The sequence below is a fragment of the Saccopteryx bilineata genome, chromosome 6 (genome assembly GCF_036850765.1).
Source record: "Saccopteryx bilineata isolate mSacBil1 chromosome 6, mSacBil1_pri_phased_curated, whole genome shotgun sequence".
NCBI classification, from domain to species: domain Eukaryota; kingdom Metazoa; phylum Chordata; class Mammalia; order Chiroptera; family Emballonuridae; genus Saccopteryx; species Saccopteryx bilineata.
Genome location: NC_089495.1, coordinates 130,620,662 through 130,638,386, shown reverse-complemented (window position 1 = coordinate 130,638,386; position 17,725 = coordinate 130,620,662). Strand labels below are relative to the sequence as shown.

Here is a 17,725-nt window from a genome sequence, read left to right as displayed (position 1 = left end):
AGGAACAGGAAACCTCATTCTGAGCTAAAGAATTAATACATTTCTATTAAGATTACAACCACGAAATGGAGGTTGAAGGCCTGGAAGACTCCATGGTATTTCTGGAGCAAGCTATAAACAAAGATGCCGGTGGTCAGGAGCCCACACCTGGAATTGTTCCAGATGGTAAGAACGTTTTCTGTCATTATGGACGTCGTCTGTTTTCTGCAGAAGATGTGTGTATCCAGTGACTATGTGAATGTCTGCAAAAGCTTCAGTGTACCCTAGATAGAAATTAGCCAGAATACAGAACACAGTACTTAGGAAGACTGTTTGGAGAGGAGCTTGTGGTAAAATACCCTTGGACAGAAAGAATTTAATAGGCGGAAGGACACCCGATATATTTGTAGTTCAGCCGTCCTCTAGAATTAATCGCAGATACCCTCTCTGTTTAGAGAATCCAGTGGTTTTCATTACAAAGTAATTTATTTTCTTCTCTTTTAGTTATACTTGTAATTATGAATCAGGGCCCGTTGCTGATGGTGAGATGCTTCATGCTGAGATAATGAAACGTTGATTTTAGACAGTCTCAGCGGTCCTGTTGAGGGTTATTTCAGTTATTTCAATTAAGCTTTTCACAATATTGATAGTAGCTGTTACTGTACTTGAGGATCTGAATTACTGAGAGAAAGAGAGACCAGGTTGGGTAAAAACTATGTAATTAAATTTAATCTTGGGCTCATCAGAAAGTCTGCGGCAGTTGGTGTGAAATGGTGGTTCTATCAATCGAGTATAAAAAGTCTCTAAGATTTTTTAAAATTTTCTTGAGATGAAGTTTATAGTTAACAATTCCTTAAAAGAATGTGTAAGGTGAAGAAAAACGAGACCAAGGCATCGGTAGTCATTCCTATCATCATGCATAATCAGAGTCCCGAGTCTTTTCATTTATACCCATCGCCACACCCTGCTTATGAAATAAATAGTAGCATTGTGTTTTGTGCGTATATTGGAAATGGGCAATTGACAGCAGCATGAAAACCTGACTCAGAGTACTGTTGGGAGAGCAGAGTTAGGGGAAATTTTGGTTCCTTGGTAGAGATTCCGTAAATATGTTGTTTACAGAAGTCCAAGTTCACACTGGAGAGCAGCAGAAGACCACCCCATCAGAAAGCCTGGACATCCAGGGTCTTCTCGTTGGTGGTAAGTGGTTTGTTCGTGATGTCTACTTGGAGTTATAACCATGCCTTGATGGTTTCCGGACCGATTCCTGTCATCGCCTATGGACTTTCCCAAATCCATTATTCCAAAAGAGTTGTGTCCTAGTGCTTATTTACACGTTGCGGTGGCGGCATCCTTTATTAAGTGGTCCTTCGCTTGCAAAGAATTGGCGGTGGGATTCTACAGGTGGCTATGTTCTCTGCCAAGTCAACCGTTTGTTAGTTAAGCAAGTTAAAATCATTGTGTAAGACTCATGGCTGACCGTGATTGAACTGTGGGTTTACATTTTGTCTTAGTACTTCCTGCCTAGAATAGAGAGTAGAGTAGAAAGACTCGACCTCTGGTCTGCACATGTCACCCACCCATGCTCCTTTCTGCCAGGGTGATTGATTGATCACCTGTCTTTTGTATTAGGGTGAGTTGTTTTCTTTTTTTTTTCTTTTTTTTTTTTTTTTTTTTGCATTTTTCTGAAGCTGGAAACAGGGAGAGACAGACAGACTCCCGCATACGCCCGACCGGGATCCACCCGGCATGCCCACCATGGGGCGACGCTCTGCCCACCAGGGGGCGATGCTCTGCCCATCCTGGGCGTCGCCCTGTTGCGACCAGAGCCACTCTAGCGCCTGAGGCAGAGGCCACAGAGCCATCCCCAGCGCCCGGGCCATTTTTGCTCCAATGGAGCCTTGGCTGCGGGAGGGGAAGAGAGAGACAGAGAGGAAGGTGCGGCGGAGGGGTGGAGAAGCAAATGGGCGCTTCTCCTGTGTGCCCTGGCCAGGAATCGAACCCGGGTCCTCCGCACGCTAGGCCGACGCTCTACCGCTGAGCCAACCAGCCAGGGCCCAGGGTGAATTTTTTTCATTTGAGTCACTCAAATGATGGTGCCTTGGTTTTAAACCTTTAAGTCAGGGGTCGAGAACCTATGGCTCGTGAGGCAGATGTGGCTCTTTTGATGGCTGCATCTGGCTCGCAGACAAATCTTTAATAATAATAAAAAACATTAAAAATATAAAACATACAAAAAAGTATAAAACATTCTCATCTATTACAATCCATTCATTTCCTACCGCTCATGTTCATGGCTCCAGCCAATCACAGCTGTCCCACGGGACAACACCAAATTTTTATTGGGTAATGCGTGACGTACACGGGTCGTTGTATGGCTCTCACAGAATTACATTTTAAAATATGTGGTGTTCATGGCTCGCTCAGCCAAAAAGATTCCCAACCCCTGCCTTAAGTGTTTACTCTTCATGGGTGTTTAACTTTATATGAAGTATTCTTGATGCATTTTTGTTTTTAAAAATATCAGGTACAGTCAGATCTATTATTTGATGTTTTCCCTTTATCCTTGACTAGAGTCATTCAGTAATGTGGGGATGAGAAGTGAGATTCTGTTCTGATCCCAGAATGTGGATAGATTCTAGTCATGAGGCATCCATGAGGGAATTAGTGGCTCTGTTATTGTAACTTTGAACTGACCTGGATGGTATTTGAAATAAGTGCTTATCTTCACTGGTGTTCCTCCATGGAGCGCTGGGAGGAGCATTGGTCATGTCAGTTGGACCTCTAAGTTTACTGTTGAGTCAGATGGGGTTCAAGATCTAACACCCTAGTAGTCCCCAGGTTTAAAATTTGCCAGTCGATGATTAGAGATATTTCTGGTAATCTAATTATATTTATTTGCTTGCTAAGATTAGTTTCTTCAGTTAGTATTTAGATGATGAGGAAGAACAAGGATTATATATAAAAAATATATTGAATATGTTAGCAGGTACAGCTAAGCAAAATCAGTCCTTTTTGCTCTGTGGTCATTACTCAGTTGGGTCTTCAGAACTTTGTTAACATCTGGGGTGCCTGCTGTTGCAAGACAGCGTGACATTCTGGCCTAGTCTTCACTCATTACCGTGGACACCTCAGATACCTCCACTGAACCTCATTCTTTTAGCTGTTCAACCCCTACAAATTTTTAAATACTTGCGTTAATTGCTCAAGTTATGAACTGTCATATACGTATAATAGAATGATATTAGAAACTGTAGGTTAGTGTTCTCACCAGCTGTACCTTACACTCTGGGGATCCTATGTAGGCGATGTTTCCGTCCGTTTTTCTGATTTGATCTGTGACCTGCTGTTTTTAAGCCACAAAGCAACACACGTAAGGCATTCGTGTCTGACACCTGCCTACTTGTAGGGACTAATTTAAAAATGCCTGTATGTACATTAATGTGACCGATGTTCCGCACTTTATAGAATCATCTCAAGGGAGAGCGGAGCCTGAATTGGAAAATCAGCTTTCTCACGCAGTTGATGACGGAGAAACGGTGCCGGCTCCAAAAACTCCTCCTATTCCTGACCGCAGACGGCATGAGAACAAAATGGAAGTGGCGGACAGCGGCGAGGTGCTGGCACAGCTGATCCCAGCGGTGTTTGAGGGGCCTGCCGCAGCGGCACCCACCGAAGGGTCCAGGCCTCCGGAAGGAGTCCCTGAGCCTGCCATTGTTCCCCTGGAAACCTTCGAGTCCCCGTGTGAGGGAGGCCCTCCTCTCTGTCCTAAGGAGCAGCAGGCTGTGGAAAGGCTACCAGAAGAAATGGGAAAGAAAGAAAATTGTGCCTCATCCGCTGCCCGCATGAACTTCAAAACGACTCCAGCCGTTGAGAGTTGTGCGAAGGATGGCTCATGCCAAGACAAATCCACAGAACCGCTGCCCGTGCTGGACTCACCGTGTCCATCGGCGGCGGACAGAAGCAAGACCAGCGTGTCTTCCTCCCCACCCCAACCCCCAGACCTGCCTTCCCGCGATGTGCTGCATGGCTACCCTGCAGCGCTCAATGCCTCTGTCGGGAACATCATGCCAACCACCTATTTCTCAGTCACTCCAAAAATTGGCATGGGTAAACCAGCTATTACCAAAAGAAAGTTTTCTCCTGGTCGACCTCGGTCCAAACAGGTAGGGTGATTTTAATGATGCTAATTAAAAGATCTAGAGTGCTTGTATTAAATACTAAAGGTATATGTGTGGCTTTAGTTTGGAGGACTGTGTTTTTTGTCTTCAGGTAGAACTTGGGTGTAATGGGGATGTAGGTGTCATGGCCTTTTTTTTTTTTAATGTTGTTCATGAAGACTCTTAAACTCGAGTGGTCTCTTTTGGAATTTTAGCTCAGTTGCAACCTACAAATGTAACCTATTGGGTTAATAGTTGCTAAGAGAAAACACTTAAAAATTCTTTTAGTGCTATGCCACAGTAACAGCAGAGGCTTTAAAAAGACAAATTTTGGGGTATACTGTGACATTTCAACCTAGGACCTAATGTCCGTGGTTTTATGGGAAAATCTTAGAAGTGTCTTGTTGGTCTTGAGGAAACGAGCTCGTAATTGTTTTAAGTAACATGGGTTCTCCCCTTGGGGTGAGGTCCAGTCTTCTCAAGTGGGATTTGAGTGAGTGTACGTGCAAAACGTAGACGCTGCGCCTGAGACCAGTCTACAGCATTCCTGCTCTCTGCAGGTCTTCTGAAATGGCCAGGTATCCAACAGCGCACGAGCACTAGTCACAATAGTAATTTGGAGTTTCCAAGTTTCATGGTTTAAACCAGGGGTCTCAAACTCGCGGGCCGCATGCGGCCCGCAGACTAATCCACAAAGTTCAAAATATTTTGGATAAAATTAAGTAAGCCTAGGGGCCTACTTGTATTTTTCATTTCTCTAGCATCCTAGCTAGATATTAGCTTAGTTAACAGCAGTTGTGATGCGAACTACAGTTTCTGGTCGTTTTGTGACACTGAGTAAACTGCATGTACGATTGTGCTTGTTGTACTGATTTTTTTTTTGTTTTCAACTGCAGTGAGGAAAGTGTTGCGTAACAGTTGCCTTTTGTAGACCTAGTGCGGCTCGCCGAACAGCTGTGATCTTGTTCTGTGGCCCACATGCTGAGTTGAGTTTGAGACCCCTGGTTTAAACTGACTAAAAGTTTGACTTTCTACAGGAATAATATCTCAATCATCGAATTTTGGAATTGTAAGATGAGTAGAAAAATGAAAGTAGTATTTTACTTTAATGTGAGCATTAGTCCTCTCTACATAAAGTCTATATATATATATTTATTTATTTATTATTATTTTTTTTTTTTACTACTTTTTAGCCTCTTAAGACAACAGTTTACGCTGTGACACCAGGGAGACATGTATTCTCAAACCAGCCTTCCTGCACCTTAGTCTACTCTTGGTTGTTATTGGGGTTTTTTTTCCCTTTTACATTTTTGAATAGTTATATAGTAATTGTTGCCTCTTAAAAAATTTTAGCCGTGGATATTTGATTCTCAGATATAATTCTGGCTCAGATCCTTTACCTTCTTTAAGGATATCACATCCTAAATATTTCTGTTACATTTTACAATATTTTTTCTCCTTAGTTAGAGACTTCTATAAATCTAGCTGTGAAACCATTAAGATTATTTTCCTGTTGACTTACGTCCCCAAACTGCGTGTGTGTATGTGTATGTGTGTGTTACGTGAGCCAAATCTTCCTGTTTGCCGTTGCTTCTGCTGTGTCCCCTTCTACCGCCCAGTGCTGGTGGTGCCCTGCTCTGTAGGTCCCCGTCATTGTCCAACTGCTCCTTCCTGACTTGCAGCTGATCTCATCAGCATGTGTGGGCAGTTCGCTCCCCCAATCTTGGTTTTAGTCCTGCAGCAAACAGCCTGCCCTGGATGGGCCCCAGCTTGCCGACACTGCCTTGTTTGTGAAGAAGGGACATTCACTGCCTAGAGCAGGGTAGCCCTTTCACTTGTGTAATCACCTCCGAGATATTGGGGTCAGAACGGACACAAACAGGAATGTGCACGCACGTCCTTGTATGGGGAATCCTCAAGTTCACTATCCTATCGTATGAACCTCTTTTTAATATAAGGTTTTCCTTCTTGTATCACAGTTTTGGTTTTATTTAGTATTTATTTTGTATCGTCTTGGCAGTGGGGATGGGCCAATCGAACGAGATGGATTTTCATAACAGTTACTGTGATAGAAGCAAGATTCTTTGGTTTCCATCTGGCCTTTTATTGTTACTATCACGGGCATTTCCATATTCTGTTGAATGTCACCTGTTCTGTGGTCTTGACCAGTAGAGTGAATGCCTACCATTCTAACCAAAGAACTGGACATTTCCATCACTCAAAATTCTGTTTTCATAGTGGTCAAGTCTTTGTTTATCTTAACCATTTTCTGATACTACATGAGCTCTTCCAAGAACTCACTCAGAAATCAAGGGGATAATTTAATAGAAAGAAAGGAAATCTGAAAGCTCCAAACTAATGTGACTGTGGTCGATTGGGTTATGGATGCTTTCTGGAGCTGGCATTAACCAGTGCCGTCCAACAGAAAGATGCAAGTCTGCATCTTATTTAAAAATTTTGTCGTCCCACTGCAAAAATAGTAAAAGGAAAAAAAAAGCAGGTGAGATACATTTTTTTTTTTTTTACATTTTAATGTTTTATTTAACCCAATATATTTTAGCACTTACCTGCATGGAAATTATTAGTGAAGTGTTTTCCATTTGCTTTTCACACCAAGTATTCTAGGTCCGGCTGTGGACTGACTACGTTAGAAGTGTGCATTTTTAAAAATATGAAAACTTCAGTTCCAGGATTATTGACGGGAGAGTGAAAATGGCCCGCCTTCTGGTCCAGGAAGCCCTCTGGCTTCATGGTAATAAAGATGGCACACACTTGAACCAGCCAGGCAGGAGGTGAGAGACAAAGGATTTCTTCCCGAGGTTCCTTGTGGAGTGTGGAGAAAATAAAAGCGTGGCTTTCAAGCCAGGCAGCCAACCCTGCTTTCTCTCTGGGTTGGTTATTTGCTAGTTTCTATACTTTATCAAAGTCTTTGTTTTTTTGCTTCTTCTCACTGTTCTAGTTTGGTGTCACCTGGGAGGTCACATTCCAAGGTTGGGCCAGAAAGATAACAGAGTAAGCATATCTCCTTGTGGCTGAGTGGCAGGAGTACATCCTCTTTTTTAAAAAAAAAAACAAAAAACGAGAGAACGACAGAGAGTGAGAGGCAGGACAGACAGGAAGGGAAAAAAGATGAGAAGCATCAACCTTGTTGCTGTGCCAATTTAGTTCACTGATTGATTGCTTTCTCGTATGTGCTTTGTGGGTGGGGGTGCCTTCAGCTGAGCCAGTGATCCCTTGCTTAAGCTACCTTTGAGCTCAAGCCAGCGACCTTGGGCTACAAACCAGTGACCATGGGGTCATGTCTATGATCATACTCAAGTTGGCAACCCTGCACTCAAGCTGGTGAGCCTGCGCTCAAGCCCTGCAACTTCGTGGTTTCAAACCTGGGTCCTCAGCATCCCAGGTTGATGCTCTATCCACTGCACCACCATCTGGTCAGGCAGGAGTACACTTTTTAGAAAGTGACTTCTAAGCAGTATTTTGCATTGTTTGTACCGATTTTTACCATGATTAACTGCTCCCAGGAATGATTGATTAATATAAAAATCAACACAAACATTTCCATGGTGCAGTGGCTTGGGTGCAAGGCCTTCTTCCATTGTTGTCTGTGTGACATGAAGCAGGCTATCTTTCGAACAGTCTTGTTGCTTCATCTACAAAGACCACCGGATGGTGGTAGTTACAGTTGAACAGCAACACACAAAAAGCACCTGACACACAGAAAGCTGCAGTGCCGTGCTGTTTTCTTTCCTGAGCTGCAGTCAGTGCATATACTACCCTTCTGTGAAAATGGGAGACCCGAGGAGGATATAATCACGTATTAAATGTAGCTGGGGGGGGGGGGGTTGTCCTACAAGCAGCCAGATTGACGAATAAATGATCTGGACTATAATGCACCAATGAAACTACCTGCAGACCCTGACCGGGTTCAACATGGCTCTCCCTAAACACAGTATGTGGCGGGCTTCTTGAGTTCAGAGTCAAATCGTGGTTGCACAGACTCTGGAACGGAACAGCCTGTTAATTATGCCGTGTGTGATGTGTGTTGGACTGGAGGTCCAGGGTACTGTGGGGCAGCAGAGGAGGTGAGAGGAAAAACAACTCAGGCGTATAAGGCTTGAGGTATGTTTTCTAGGAGAACTGAAGTGTGACCTGCAGACCTACAACATCAACACTGCCTGGCTCAGGGCCCACTTTAACTTGAGTGAAAGTGTGTATTTTAAGAAGATCCCTGTGCTGGCGCAAGTCCAAGCAACCCACAGTACTCTTTAAGCCATTAAGAACATAGAATGTGGTTTTAAACTGAAAGAAAAAAGAAAGGGGTCTAGCTCTTTGGGGTGTCAACCAGCAGGCATCCAGGTGGGAAACATCAGACTGGCCTCTTAAGTTTGTGCCTGTTGTGGTCTTTCTGAAGCCATTACCAAAACCATGGCCAGCTCCAGCCCAATTCACGTTCTGTGTCAGGACTGAGTTTCTTGTTATGTTTGACGTTGAACGCAGTTTTTTGTATGTGAGACTAGATGCGAAAAGAATTCTGTTGAGGGGGACCATGGCTTGTTGGCTGCTGTGGCTGTCATGTAGGTGAGTGAATGTATGTCCCTAAAGTTGAATTATAAATGCTTAGGCTTTTCGTTTCACTCGTTGTCCTCTTGCCTGCTTCACTGTTTTCACTTTCTCCAAAGTAGACTGACCTTTTTGTGCATCCTTAGTTTCGCATAGTATGCTGGGAGCAGGTGGCCCGAAGGTATCTTAGGACTTGGGGGTGTGAACTCTGCCCAGGTGACACCTCTGTGGCCACTCTTAAAACTGACTCAGTAGATTAGGATACTCTTAGGCTCTGGTCCTGATATTGGTGATATTCAACAGCCAACAACAGGATTGGAAGTTGCTACAGAGGATAAGAAGTTGATTCTATTTAGCTTTCTGCACAGCCTAAAGAATGTTGCTGGCTACATTTTTGCACCCTTTTGCTTTTAATTCATTTTGCCAATACTTTGTAAATTACAGAGAGTAACAATGCATTGGATAGATTCATTGTTATATAGGTGAGGAAATCCCAAGATTCTAGGCTATAATTGGTGAGTGGACTTGTATGTTTCATATCATGCTACAGTGTTTATTGATGTAGTTACGCATGCAAAAAAGGGTAATAAGTGCTCAGTAGAAAAAAAAAAGTAGATGTTCCATAAATGGTAAACAGGATTGTTAACAAAGCAGTGGACAGAGGGAGCATGGTCTCTTCTCATCAGTTTACATTCCCATGGTAACAAGTAAATACAAGCCTGCTAAGTGTAAATTCACTGTAAATTGCAGTGCAACAAGGGTGTAAACTATGTTGCAGTCAACCTCTCTGAATGCTCTGTGTTCATCTTTGATCAGAGCTGAGATCGGAAAGATAATTTGTAACCCAAGTTAATTATTACAGCTGTATTTTAGTTTTAAGGTCTGAAGAATATATTAGGTAATTTCTCCTTTGTCAAAATATCTATGTATAACCATAATTTTTCTTCTGTGCCTGTAAAATTGCATACAATCCATCTTCCGATGCCTTAGGATTAAATATACTTATTAAAATTCATAATGTAATTACCAAAGCTTTTATTATATAAGTACTTCATAGCAGTTGAGTGGTTTTCTAATTATCCCTGAAATGACATCCAAACTTTCTTGATCTCTATAGAACCCTTCATTTTTTTTTGTACATTCATATTTTATGAACTAGGAATGCTTTTAAAAATGAGATATCGTTTTGGCATCAGAGATAACTTTTAAATTATGATGGATAACATAGCATTATCTTGGAGTATGGCTCTCTGTGGCATGTTTTAAGAACAGCCTACGGGCCTAACATTCAGCCGTCTACCAAAAGGAATTTAAGATAAGTACATTAGCCAGATAGCCTCAGGCAGACGCCAGTAGAAATATTGAGAACCAATTCAGATGTGTCTTGCCCCCTTACCCCACTCTCAACCACTAAATAATTATGAACAATAAAACACATGAGCCCCAAATTGTGATCAGTGAGAAGATGCAAAAGGCATGCTAAGGAAGACGATGGCTTGTTGGAGCGCTGAGGAATGGCCTCTCTGATGAGCAAGAATGAAGGCTGTCCTCCGTAGCTGAGGAATTGTCAGGAATTGTCCAAGCAGCCGTGGGAGAGGGGGTGTCATTCTGAGTAGGGTGGGCTCTGACTGGGGAGCAGGTTTCGGTTGAAGGAGTGGTTGGTGGGGGTGGGTGGTGGGTGGGGAGAGGATTGGAGAGGCACAGGAGAGGAGAGTGATGAGGGCAGAGAATAGATCCAGTGATCCCCCCTCCCCACCCATCAGTCCGTGTGTAATGGTGGGGCCACATAATGGTCAAGGGAGAGATTTCTTTAGACGGGGAACTTGAGCGTCAGTGTGTGTGAGCAAATGGAAATGCCAGGAAGGAGGCTGACATACAAACATACAGTGTGGTGCTGCTCTCAGAGCACGTGAACTTGGGGCACCAAATCCAAGAGGCTGTTTATTTGCAGCCCCGGGAAACGCGGGGCTTTGGAGAGCAGGTGGAGGAAAGGAGGGTTTGCATGGAGACTGAGGAATGTCGTCATGCAGCAGAGAACCATACCCAGGGGGGCTGCCCTGAGTCCAACAGAGCTGTCTGTGGATGCGGAGAGTGTGAGTAAAGAAAGAACAGAGAAAGCACTTTGGGCGGCATAGAGGTCGCCAGAGACCCCTGACACGGTGGGAGAGGAGACAGATGGACTCACAAAGTGATCTGATAGTGGGGAAGTGAGTGAACTCTGTGTAGTAGCCATTAGCCAAGTGTGAATGAAGCTGGGGGCGTGTTGATGAAACTGCAGCCAGCCTCTCCCTTGTGTGATTTTTTCCTTAAATATTGTTATTTCACTCACTATCTGCTCCACAAAGGGAAGTCAGACTCTTCTATTTTTGGTTCGTTATTTAAATTCCCAGTGGTATTTCTATGTGATTAATATAGGCTGCTACATGTTAGTTTGATAATGTTCTTGAAACCTGGTAAGTACTGTGTATTTTTTTTTTTTTTTTTGTCTTCAGTTTTGGTCATGTCATTGGTAATGTTTTGAGTGTGCGTTGTTGAATTAACCTGCTTCAGACAGGTTCCTTTATTGCTTGACATTTGTGTTTTCCTTTAAAATGTTACCTTTGTGGAGTAGACGTTTTTCTTCCTGGCTGCTTGGCACTTTCATCTGATTATTAGTTCACGTTATTATTGCTGAATGTGGTTATTTGGAAGTAAGATGGTCCTTAGTTTTGTTTTAACTGTTTTAATAAGATGCTATTCCTTGTCTAAATAACCTGGTACTTTAAGGCATTGTTAATTTGCAAATTTAGGACAATCGCTCTAACGTTTTTCACTTTTCAGATTAGTCCTTTGGGTGTCACCTAGTATCAGAGTCTCCTAACTAAAAACCAACCCATAGCAAATGATCACTGAAGGACTAGTACTTAAATGCCAGGATTGTAATGGTATTTGCATCTGAGGGTTGCACAGTAATTTTCCACAATTTAAAGTATCTATTATATTGATCGCTCATTTTTTTTGTTTGTTTGTTTTTTATTGCATTCTTGGCCTCCTGGTTTGACTGCTCATAGCAATAGGTATACCTAATGTTTCTTACGGTTATCCATTCTCCTCTACAGCGGAGGGATAGTTATTAGAAAAACGTCATCCTCATGTTGTTTCTTACAGTGTTAGAGTTTGATTGACTTTTATTTCTATGTGGTGTTACAATTGTAGTTCATAAGTCAACGTTGATGTTACTAGAAGCCTTGATTATTTTTATTTTTTTACATTTTCTTTGTACAGGTGTTTCAGCCAGAATAAAATATTTAATGTAAATTGTAGCTGCGGACATTGAGGTTACAAAGTCACTGTAAATGATAAGTGGTTCCCCCACCACCACACTTGAAGCAATTTGTTCTAAATTTCCACCCATTCTGCATTGGTTTTTTGTTTTGTTTTTTAATTAATTTTAATGGGGTGACATTGATAAATCAGGGTACATATGTTCAGAGAAAACATCTCTAGGTTATTTTGACATTTGATTAAGCTGCATTCCCATCACCCAAAGTCCAATTGTCTTCCGTCACCTTCTAACTGGTTTTCTTTGTGCCCCTCCCCTCCCCCAACCCCCTCCCTCTCCTCCCCCCACCCCATAACCCCCACACTCTTGTCCGTGTCTCTGAGTCTCATTTTTATGTCCCACCTATGTATGGAATCATATAGTTCTTAGTTTTTTCTGATTTACTTATTTCGCTCAGTATAATGTTATCAAGGTCCATCTACGTCAGGGGTCCCCAAACTACAGCCCGTGGGCCACATGCGGCCCCCTTAGGCCATTATCCGGCCCCCCCCGCACTTCTGGAAGGGTACCTCTTTCATTGGTGGTCAGTGAGAGGAGCATAGTTCCCATTGAAATATTGGTCAGTTTATTGATTTAAATTTACTTGTTCTTTATTTTAAATATTGTATTTGTTCCCATTTTGTTTTTTTACTTTAAAATAAGATATGTGCAGTGTGCATAGAGATTTGTTCATAGTTTTTTTTATAGTCCGGCCCTCCAATGGTCTGAGGGACAGTGAACTGGCCCCCTGTGTAAAAAGTTTGGGGACCCCTGATCTACGTTGTTGTAAATGATCCGATGTCATCATTTCTTATGACTGAGTAGTATTCTATAATATATATGTACCAAAGCTTTTTAATCCACTCGTCCACTGACGGACACTTGGGCTGTTTCCAGATCTTCGCTATTGTGAACAGTGCTACCATAAACATGGGGGTGCATTTCTTCTTTTCAAACAGTGCTATGTTGTTCTCGGGGTATATTCCTAAAAGTGGTAGAGCTGGGTCAAAAGGCAGTTCGATTTTTAATTTTTTGAAGAATCTCCATACTGTTTTCCACAGAGGCTGCACCAGTCTGCATTCCCACCAGCAGTGCAGGAGGGTTCCCTTTTCTCCACATCCTCGCCAGCACTTATTCTGTGTTGTTTTGTTGATGAGTGCCATTCTGACTGGTGTGAGGTGATATCTCATTGTGGTTTTAATTTGCATTTCTCTAATGACTAGTGATGTTTCATATGCCTATTGGCTATCTGTAAGTCCTCTCTGGAGAAGTGTCTATTTCTTTTGCCCATTTTTTTATTGGATTTTTTTTCTTCCTTGTATTGAGTTTTACAAGTTCTTTATAAATTTTGGTTATTGACCCCTTATCAGATGTATTGTCAAGTATATTCTCCCATTGTGTAGTTTGTCTTATTTTGTTCTTATTGTCTTTAGCTGTGCAAAAGCTTTTTAGTTTGATATAGTCCCATTTGTTTATCCTGTCTTTTATTTCACTTGCCCTTAGAGATAAATCGGCAAATATATTGCTGTGAGAGATACCATAGAGCTTACTGCCTGTTTTCTTCTAAGATGCTTATGGTTTTACGGCTTACATTTAAGTCTGCATTGGCTTTTTGCTGTTCTGAAATTCCTTAGTTGCTGGCTTTGACCTTTTATGTTGCTGAGTTTTACACATCTGTTTTCTCACCTGCCATATCCTAGGGGGCTTGGAGCACACATAATACAGTGAGCCCACCTTCCTGGTCCCCAGACATTTCAGAAGGTCGGGACATTTTTAAACCCAGGCCGCTTCCAGGCAGTGCCGTTTGGAGCATCAAAGTGGTAAATAAAATTGCATTTACATTCATCTTATCATTTCTTTCTGGTTTTATCCGCATAGAAATTAATACTTGAACCTTTTCCCTTCCTGAATGGTTTCAGCTTTTGTAACCTAAACGTTTTAATAGGAAGAAGCAATATGCTCGCACTTGAAAAATTTGGATCATGAGGAAATTAAATCGCAATTTTACACACCTAATTTTAAGTGTCAGCATTTAAAACCTCCCCCCTTTTATTTCATGGTTTCTTCCTTTTATGTCATAGTTCGCAGAGTGGGGGCACATCCTGGTCACGGTAGGCTATAAAGAAGTGAAGGTCTTGATTATTTATTTATGGCACAGAATTTTATTGCTTAGAAAAGAACAAGAGAAAAGCTACGTTAAGCAGTTAAGGTACTCATGGAGAATAAACCCCAGAGTTTACAAAGGTTCACCGGGTTAATCTCAAAGTCATGGGCCCTCTTTCCTCTGTCCCTGGGAGACTGCTAGTCCTTGACATAACTTAACATAAGTTAAGGAGTCTGAGACATTTTGAAGGGTAAAATATTAATTTGAAAAACTGTCAACCACCTGAAAAGTTAAAAATATCTTACTGACTAGAGAACATAGGTTTTCTTCATCTACCTCATTTAACGTTATTCTGGAATGAGGTGCTTAATTTAGACTAATCAAGGATATCAGAGGAGTTGTAGATAGATTCCACTTTCTGTCATCATCAGAAGAACTTACTTTTCCAACTCCGACGTCAGGCAAGGTGTTGCACTATAACTGTTTAAGAGAATGAAAGGTGAAGAAAAGGGCATATTTAATTCTGAAGCAAAGAGCACCCATTTTCGCTTAATTCTTACCTGGGTCATTGGATTTGGGGGGAAAATAAGTTGTGAGATTACATTATAGTCCTGATTTAATCACTGACTTAAAAAATGTGGGGCCGTACCTATTAAGAACAGAACAAGAAACTATCTGGTTCAGTCCTACACTACTCCCTTGTCCAGCGCTCAGGAGAGCTGATAGCAGGTTAAGAAGACAAAGATAGGCAGTTTGAAGACTACAAGGTGGCTGTGTTTATTAACAAACATTGGAGGGGAAAATAGATCGTTCCCTTTCCTTTGTTTCATGTGTGTCTATCTTGTCTCACAACATAATCATTAAAGACTGACCCGGAAACCATTCTGCTAAGTAGGTAATGGTGTTCAGCATTTTAGGCTGTCACTAGTGACATCAGTTGAACATAAGACATACTATTTAACTTGTGAGAGGAAAAAAAAATCAAAGGATTTTCCTGAGTATTTTCATTTTAAATATATATAAGGTTATGTGGATACCAGGTGTTTTGAGGGTATTAATAAGTCTGAATGTAAACAAGAAAAAAACCCACAACAACAAATAACCCCTAGTACTTATTTGTTAAAATATTGCGGAATTTAATGTGTTGTCCCCTAGAATTGTTTCCTTGTACTGGGATAAGAGTTCAGATACATTATTTCCATTTTGAGGAATTATTTATCTCGATGATACAAAGCAAGCTCTATACCTTTCTCCACTTTGCCTTTCTATGAATGAATTGTCCCCTAAATATGGTGGTAGACTGAGACACACATGTTCAGTTCATACAGACAACCATCACATAGTAAGAGAAATTGCAGTTTTAATGGCAAGGAGCAGTGCTGTTGTGTACTAGCAAAAGTTAGTGCTCGTGCCATGTAGCAGTTCAGAATCATGAATAAGAACGAGACTTTGCTAGTTCTACAACTTTGGATAAGTTGCTTAACCTTTTATCTCTTGGTACCCTTATCTCTTAAATAGGAGATAATAAGCCGGGACTGTATAGGATTGTTGAAAGTAAAAGGCCCTTAGAGCATTCCAGAGTAAGTGCCCCAAACATGCTATTTCTTACTGTAATTACGGAGAGGCCAGGGAACCGCCTTCCTGCATAGCAAGGACAAGTTGCTGCTTGCGGAGATTCTTGGTGGGTTGGGGACCTTTGGTCCACCCGGAATGCAGAATTAGGAAATGGAGAAATAAGGCCAGGGTTGATCGATGGGGAAGCATTCACAACAACAGGACCCAGAGCTTGAGGAGGTCATAACATTTCATGTTTATGTATATCCCTCTGAAGTTGCAGTGTATATACATGTCGAAAGCTATCCATAATATCCCTGGTCTCTCCGTCAATATTTATCAAATTAGAATAAAAGAAAAGTGGCAACTCTTTATGTGTGTGACATTTGATAAGATTTGAGCTCACTTTTTGGGGTTTTCACATTGCTCTGGACTCGGACAGAGCATTGACTTTCCCTTCTCTGTTGTGTAGGGCCGAGGGTCGGGCTTTCCCGGGAAGCGGAGACCGCGCGGTGCAGGGCTCTCGGGCCGCGGCGGCAGAGGCCGGTCCAAGCTGAAGAGCGGATTGGGGGCCGTGGTCCTCCCCGGGGTAAGGCTCGCCTCCTTGTTGCTGAGCTGTGATCATCAACAATGCGGTGATAGTGACCAGTGACCTCAGGGTGGCAAATTATTGAGGTGCAAGTCACCTTACTGGGCTCAAGATTTTATTTTACTGTCTCTTTTGCTTAAAAAACAAAACACCAAAAAACTTCTGGTTAGGTTTTCTACTTCTTGATCCTTTTTTTCTCTTTTCTTGCCTTCCTCTTTGACTCGGTTCTTGAATCTGTGCCAACCATCCTCCAAAGTTTAAATGTAATGCATTTTATTTATTTTTAAAAAGGGCAAACTCCTGTCATATTCTTGTTTGAAAAAAAAATTCTGTTGGCGTTCCAAGTATTTGGTTGTGAGCTGCTCTCAAGTGTTGTGAAATGGTTTACAGGAGAAACTGAAGATGTTGCAGATTAGCACGGACTCAGGAAGGTTTTATGACCAGCCTTGACCTATCTTAAGGTGGATGGATATTTGCACGCTGATATTATAAGGCTTTCTCTAGGTAGGCACTGAAAAAAATTGTATTTGGGAAGTCAGATTTCCTGCAGTCACTATTTCCCCCAAATCCTGTTTTTCCACAGTCTAATGGTCACTGTTAAGTTCTTGAGACAGGTGGGATTAATTTTACTACTAAAAGGAGTATGGAAACATGAATTCAGTTTTTTGTTTTGTTTTTAAGAGAGCAAATTCCTTCCCCAAATTTAACAGGGCTCGTTGTGGTAAACTGACATAAAATAAAGGCCCACATATTTGAAGTGTTACAGTTTTGTAGGGTTTTTTTTCCTCTTTTTTTTTTTCTTTTTTCTTTTTTTTTTTTTCATTTTTCTGAAGCTGGAAACAGGGAGAGACAGACAGACTCCCGCATGCGCCCGACTGGGATCCACCCGGCATGCCCACCATGGGGCGACGCTCTGCCCACCAGGGGGCGATGCTCTGCCCATCCTGGGCGTGGCCATGTCGTGACCAGAGCCACTCTAGCGCCTGAGGCAGAGGCCACAGAGCCATCCCCAGCGCCCGGGCCATCTTTGCTCCAATGGAGCCTTGGCTGCGGGAGGGGAAGAGAGAGACAGAGAGGAAGGCACGGTGGAGGGGTGGAGAAGCAAATGGGCGCTTCTCCTGTGTGCCCTGGTTGGGAATCGAACCCGGGTCCTCCGCACGCTAGGCCGACGCTCTACCGCTGAGCCAACCGGCCAGGGCCAGTTTTGTAGGTTTTGAGATACGAATACACATTGAGAACTACACCATAACTCGGACAGTGAACAGACTCATGCCCCACCCCACCCTATCCCTTGGCATTCCTCTTGGCCACCAGCCCTCAGCCCCAGGCACTGTCTGATCGAATTCCATCTCTGTCCATGAGCTTGCAGGAATAACGTCCTCTTTATGGTCTGGTGTATTTCATGCAGCATAACTGAGATCAGTCCATGCTCATGCCTGTCCATCCATTCCTTTCTGTTGTCCACGTGGGTCCAT

General features: G+C 42.4%; 1 protein-coding gene across 12 annotated transcripts in view; it reads left to right on the top strand.

The window, feature by feature from the left end:
• The window catches only part of KMT2C (lysine methyltransferase 2C), a 235,480-nt gene that overhangs the window by 143,824 nt on the left and 73,931 nt on the right, over positions 1-17,725 (top strand). For all 12 annotated transcript variants that reach the window (XR_010726264.1, XM_066237431.1, XM_066237427.1 and 9 more), the window contains exons 12-16: positions 52-165; positions 1,102-1,179; positions 3,448-4,145; positions 13,704-13,823; positions 16,134-16,250. Coding sequence is in view for 11 of the 12 variants with exons in the window: in XM_066237431.1 (XP_066093528.1) it covers positions 52-165; positions 1,102-1,179; positions 3,448-4,145; positions 13,704-13,823; positions 16,134-16,250 (1,127 nt within the window). In the remaining variant the exon portion in view is untranslated. The remainder of the gene's footprint in view (positions 1-51; positions 166-1,101; positions 1,180-3,447; positions 4,146-13,703; positions 13,824-16,133; positions 16,251-17,725) is intronic.